The sequence below is a fragment of the Stegostoma tigrinum genome, chromosome X (assembly GCF_030684315.1).
Source record: "Stegostoma tigrinum isolate sSteTig4 chromosome X, sSteTig4.hap1, whole genome shotgun sequence".
Taxonomy (NCBI): Eukaryota; Metazoa; Chordata; class Chondrichthyes; order Orectolobiformes; family Stegostomatidae; genus Stegostoma; species Stegostoma tigrinum.
Window position 1 is genome coordinate 13,013,149 of NC_081404.1, and position 6,424 is coordinate 13,019,572.

Consider the following 6,424-nt stretch of genomic DNA (forward strand, 5'->3'; position numbering starts at 1 on the left):
AGTTCTGGTATAACGTGATAGCTGTGTTCCTGCACAACATTGCATTGTGGAAAATTGTGCTATAGAAATAATAGAGCTTATGGGAAAAGTAGGGTTAGGGACAGACCACCAAAAAAAAAGCCTAACACAAAGGATAGCACAGTTTGAATATGTGTTTAATTCATTTCTAATAATGAAATAAAAGTAAATTTAACACCTTACCTTGAAAAAAATGTCATGATGACTTGATAGAGGAGGAAGTTTTGAGATTGCTCTGTTGTTACTGCAGGGCCTGAGAGTCATCGTTATCATCATCGTCACCACTTTCGGGTGCAGTTGTGGTTGCAGGGTTAGAGTGAAAAATAGTGAATGCAGAAGTGGATGGCTGTGGTTCATGGTCTTCTGACTGCTTCTTGGGGGTTGGCTTAAAAAAGACATCCAGTTTTTGCTGCTTTACCCTTTCTCTTCTTTCACGAAGAAGCTGTTCATAGGGTCCAAATAAGATCTTATTTTACCAACTGCTACCCTGCTGTGTTCTGCATTGTAATCACTGTCCTCTAAGAGCTGCAACTGCTTCTCAATTTCCTTCAGAATAGAAGACAAAAGAGAAGTGGAAAGCTCTTGTGGTGTTGCATCTAGGACTTCATCTTCTTCATCTCTAGCTTCCACTTGCCCCTCAGCCAAAACTGTTGTAGCTCAGCTGTAGAGTTCTTCACAGTGGGACTCAAACTGCGCTTCAACATCCTCACTCTTCACATCTTCAAATCCAACTTACTTTGGAGAATCAATATTCTCTCATTGGGACCTCCCCTGATGGATTGAAGCCTTTAAAATCTTGAAAAAAATCTGGGAGATTTCTGTCAAACTACATACAAGCCTGCAAAATGGATCATGTGACACTGACAAAGCCTCTCAGCACTAATGTTGCACATGCTCAGGACAAAGCTTGGAAAATGATCATTTGATGTTGACACATACTCCATGTAACAATGGAATTGTATTCTCGTGAACACAATTCATGTTTTAGAAATAGTGTTCCCCAATTTGTCAGTTGCAGTACAGCTAATTCACGTTGCCAGAATACACATTATAGCAGAACCAGCTGGTATTGTCCTTTGGAGTACACATTTGACTGCAGACCACAAAAATGGCTGATTCAATTCTTCTGAAACAATGTGGAAAGCAATTCAGTTCAAGGGCAACAAATGGTGGCATTGCCAATGGTACTTTTTTTAAAAAAAGGGATGTGGGTAACTTCAGTCAGGAGGTTGCCTTTGATACTTAAGTTCAGAACTTGCCACAGAATAAACTATTCAAGGTGTCTGAAGTTAAAAGGTGATTAAATCATTAGGAGCATTTTTACAGCCCAGAGTTAAAATAACCATTGGGGAAAAAAATGCTTGCTGAAATTACTTTTTGCTAAAAATTAGTTTGTGGCGGTGTTCCAATTCAGAAACATGTATGTAAAACAATGGCATTCCAATCCAGCTCCAATTTTCCTTCTTTAACTCTACCATCTTGGATATCCCAGATTGCCCTACCCACACCCCCAACAAAAGAAAACCACAAATATCCCAAGATTCACGAACATCTGACATAAACAACCAACTTAATTCAAGGAATTTAACCTTCATGTTGAAGCTTGGTCTCAATATCTACCTTGTCCAGCTCCTGGAAGATTCTTTTCCTCCCTCTTCCCTCACTTTTATATTGTAATTTTATGGTTTTAAGTCTCCATGCAGAAGCCAGGTCTGCTTAGCTCTTTTTTTGGGCAAAGGGTTAAGGACATCACTTTGTGAACCAGTCTGGTGAAGCTCTATTGCACTCCTTCCAGGTCAACTTTTACCCCCTTCCAGAAGTAAACAAAATTCTGTTTTACTCATTCTTCCATGTTTAACCCTACCTTCATGGTGAGGAATTGGGATTGAGTAATAAATGAAGTTGTTGGTATCATTTTGTACCCATCCTGGGTACAATGACCATGCTATTTTTCAAATGTTGAATCTCCTGGTCACCTATTAATTGTATAAGGTTACTGCTGATAAAAGTGGAAAAAAAAAAACACTCCACTCAAGTATTTCAGATATTGAAATTGCATTGAAGTGTATAGTAAGGGATGAAGTTCCTAATTTTTTTAAAAGAAAAAAAAATTCACACTTTATTTTCTCACAAAATGCAACAAGACAAAAGATGACACAGGGATCTTATTTATTGATAATACTATCAAGACAGAACATGAGTTACATTTGTGACAACTTGCTTTCACAATGCTGCATAGCAATCTCAATTCAGATGTACATTGCTACACATTCAATTTGTAGATCTCATTACATTTAGCTCACATTGCAACTTAAACTAACAAAAACGTTAGCTGGTCACTGAACTGATGCCATCAAGTTAATTCAAGAGGGTTTCAAGTAAAATCTAGCAGAGACTGAACACTGAGCAGTCAAAGAAAAAACAGCGCATTTACTTAGATACAAAAATCGACAGAACCATGCAGCAATGCTCAATGGATGATAGAAAATTGAGACCCAATTCCATTTGGTCAATCTTCAACATTTAACTTCTATCTTGGCTCCCTGTTACAGCAGCAGTGTTCTGTAATGTCAAAAACTTAATATTCTTCCCCTTCCTCCTCTCCTTCCCCTTCAATAGAGTCAACACCAACTTCTTCATAATCCTTCTCTAAAGCAGCCATATCCTCACGGGCTTCCGAGAACTCTCCTTCCTCCATACCTTCACCAACATACCAGTGAACAAAGGCACGCTTGGCATACATCAGGTCAAACTTGTGGTCCAGGCGAGCCCAAGCTTCAGCAATGGCTGTGGTGTTGCTCAGCATACACACAGCCCGCTGAACCTTGGCCAAGTCACCTCCAGGAACCACAGTAGGAGGCTGGTAGTTGATACCAACCTTGAAACCAGTAGGACACCAATCCACAAACTGGATGCTACGCTTGGTTTTAATAGTAGCAATTGCTGCATTGACATCTTTTGGCACTACATCGCCACGGTAGAGGAGGCAGCAGGCCATGTACTTGCCATGGCGAGGGTCACATTTGACCATCTGGTTGGCTGGCTCAAAACAAGCATTAGTTATCTCAGACACAGAAAGCTGCTCATGATATGCCTTCTCAGCAGAGATAACTGGTGCATAGGTGGCCAAGGGGAAGTGGATGCGGGGATAGGGCACCAAGTTGGTCTGGAACTCAGTCAGATCAACATTCAGGGCGCCATCAAAGCGAAGGGAGGCAGTGATAGAAGACACTATCTGGCTGATGAGGCGGTTCAGGTTGGTGTAAGTTGGCCTCTCAATGTCTAGGTTTCTTCGGCAGATGTCATAGATGGCTTCGTTGTCGACCATGAAAGCGCAATCAGAGTGTTCCAGGGTAGTGTGGGTGGTCAGGATGGAATTGTAAGGCTCTACCACTGCAGTAGACACCTGGGGAGCTGGGTAGATGGAGAACTCAAGCTTGGATTTCTTGCCATAGTCAACAGAGAGACGTTCCATCAGCAGAGATGTAAAGCCAGAGCCAGTGCCACCGCCAAAGCTGTGGAAGACCAGGAAACCTTGGAGACCTGTACATTGGTCAGCCTGTTTTAAACAAGAAGAATAAATAATACCACAAATGTTAAGTACAGTAAACATCTGCTCTCTCCATTGTCCACATGCTTTCCCCAGGAAGGGGAAAAAAAAAGATTCAAGCAGCATCCATCACTCCTCCATACATTTGGATGTTAATCTAAAACAAGGTTACTACCACTTAAGCATAATTGAGTGACTCAAACTCTTTATAGCTCTGCAACACATTCATTATGTCCAGTATTGTTTGTTTGTTTGTTTGTCTAACTTAACAAAAAATTGGAAGAACACAGATGAAATTGACTACAGCGCACTGACAGTGAGTGAACGCAATTGACAGTCAACATTTCCTTCACTTCACAAACAGAGCAGTGATTTTTACTTAAGGTTTAAGTTTAATAAGCAAAAAAAACACAAGCAAACAAACATTCAAATGTAACATCCAACTCACCAGTTTACGGATTCGGTCCAGAACCAAGTCAATGATCTCCTTGCCAATTGTGTAGTGACCACGGGCATAGTTATTAGCTGCATCTTCCTTCCCAGTGATCAGCTGCTCAGGGTGGAACAGTTGGCGGTAAGTACCAGTACGTACCTCATCTAGGATCGAGAGACAGTGCAATTTCAGTGTTACAATCAACACATGTAACCACAAGATGAAATCAGGCTCATGTGGCATAACCAGAGAAGAGGTCTGCACGGTTAGTGTTACACATGCCCCTCACCTACCTATTACAGTTGGCTCCAAGTCCACAAACACAGCTCGTGGAACATGTTTGCCTGCTCCTGTTTCACTGAAGAAGGTGTTGAAGGAATCATCTCCACCTCCGATGGTCTTGTCACTGGGCATCTGCCCATCAGGCTGGATGCCATGTTCCAAGCAGTAGAGCTCCCAGCAGGCATTTCCGATCTGGACTCCAGCCTGGCCAACGTGGATACTGATGCACTCACGCTGTGAGAGAGAAAAAGAACGGCGGGTCGGGGGAAGAAGAGAAAAACGAAGGAAGATTAGATAGAATCACTTCAGGATATATTTGTCCTGTATGTTAACTGAAGCAGCCTCGAAGACCACGACGACCATTAAACTGCAGTCGTTAAGTACAGCGATATTAAAAAAACATCTTTGGCTGATGCACTAGCGATAACGATTAAGGTCGGAGATGTTCAATTTTATTACGTTTGCCTTAAGCGCTTTAGCTCTACTTGGCGCCCGAACCTGCAAAAGCAACACACGCGCAGTGAGCGGGTCCGAGCTTCGACAAAGAATTCTGGGGGGTGTAGTTTCCCGCCGCTTCTTTGTGCGCGCGGGAACGAGTGACAGAACTACAATACCTAGGGTGTATTGCGCACTGCGGCACCTACAGGCCAGAGCGGGTCCGCCATGTTAATACCCGAACTGCGCGATCAAGTGTCTCCATCCACCAAGAGCCACTGTCCATCGCCAGATTTTATTCTTCTTGTGGGAAGCTACTTATTGCTGAACAAAAGATGGAATAGATGCAAAGACGGATACATTTCACGCCTGGAACTGATCTATCGACCGATTAACCAGAGCCACATTTACACACGGCATGGCAGCCATTGTTAGCTTCAGATTTTAAACATCTTGCAAGAAAACCGAGCGATTTAAGTTACAAAGTGCAAACGATTGCTTTATCTAACCGTCTCCACCCTCAAATCTAACTCTAGATTTTAAACTGCGCACCCAGAGTGTTTCTTTACTCCCGCGCTTATCACTCAATCACTTCACAAATGAAGAGCTGGCGCGCTTTAAAACCGGGCGGATGAAAAAGAAACATCTTGATTCCCGCGGGTAAACTTCGCGTTTAAAAAAAGAGCAGAGCGACGCCTCTTCTCTCCCCCTCCACAACCAATGCAGCGTATTACACACATGGATGCTACACAAAGATCACTCCTTCCGTATCACTCGAGCGACATTAATCGATTAGATGATTTCTCCGAGACAAAGAATATTTTACATGCTGGAGAATTACGTTTTCGGGAGGGGGGGGGGGCAGAGGGAACACCTTCAGTATTGAATATTTAAAGGCCAATGAGTTTCGATTCTAAACATTGTTACCTTATTAGCTACTTCAAAGCAACATTGTTTTCGACTACAAACCTCTACTGCACCTCAAAAACAATGCACCACGACAGCGATAAAATGAAAGTTATTGATTAACTTTGGTTCATTTGTGCACCAATAAAATGATGGGCGGCAATGAATATAAGTTAATTTTGAATGAAAAATAAAACTATACTTACCATTTTTTATTCAAGTCAGATAACGATAAGAATGACCTTACAAAGAACGTGACTGTTACTTCGCTCGACAATAACGAGTCGATGTAAGTAACCGAATGGGAAACGTTGGCGGATGGCGCCTTTTTATAATAATGGAGGCCGGCCTTAGTCCAGTCTTTCATTGACATTGGCTCCGAGGAAGAAGGGAGGTGGCGGGAGAAGATGTCAGTTAGAGTGGATTGGGCAAATGTTGGCATTTTAAAACACGTCAGCTTTAACGTTACAAATTCTGTTTCAGGGACTGCGCAAAAAAAATCACCGCAGAATGTACGAGAAAGGGGGCGAGGGCCTTTCGCTTGAGTAAGTGGTGAGATTTGAATTGGAATATCTTCTTTGCCATGCAGCCCTATTCTTCAATTTCACCAGCAGTCAAACCACGCCCTTCATTTTTGACAGATCAAATCTTGGAAAAGGGTGACTTTAAAATAAAATCAGTTCACCTATTTAACATCTTCTCATTTTTGTAGAAGGATGAGCAAAGAAGAAAGCACAAGGGGTACGGAAAGCTTTAATAGAATACGAAAAGAGGAATAATGAAATGTGTGTTATGTAGAC

At 42.1% G+C, this 6,424-nt stretch overlaps 1 protein-coding gene across 1 annotated transcript; it reads right to left on the bottom strand.

Moving 5' to 3' along the window:
• Positions 1-2,170: 2,170 nt before the first annotated feature.
• LOC132207536 (tubulin alpha chain) lies at positions 2,171-5,967 on the bottom strand. The gene is made up of 4 exons (XM_059643452.1): positions 5,831-5,967; positions 4,295-4,517; positions 4,017-4,165; positions 2,171-3,577 (listed from the first exon to the last, which is right to left on the bottom strand). Exons 1-4 carry the CDS (start codon positions 5,831-5,833, stop codon positions 2,597-2,599), a joined length of 1,356 nt encoding a protein of 451 aa, XP_059499435.1. The 5' UTR covers positions 5,834-5,967; the 3' UTR covers positions 2,171-2,596.
• Positions 5,968-6,424: the final 457 nt, after the last annotated feature.

Coding starts and splice junctions, on each gene's coding strand:
- LOC132207536 (XM_059643452.1), bottom strand. Junction 4,166..4,294: donor CTTGGAGCCAACTGTAATAG/GTAGGTGAGGGG, acceptor TCTCGATCCTAG/ATGAGGTACGTACTGGTACT. Junction 3,578..4,016: donor TGGACCGAATCCGTAAACTG/GTGAGTTGGATG, acceptor TGTTTAAAACAG/GCTGACCAATGTACAGGTCT.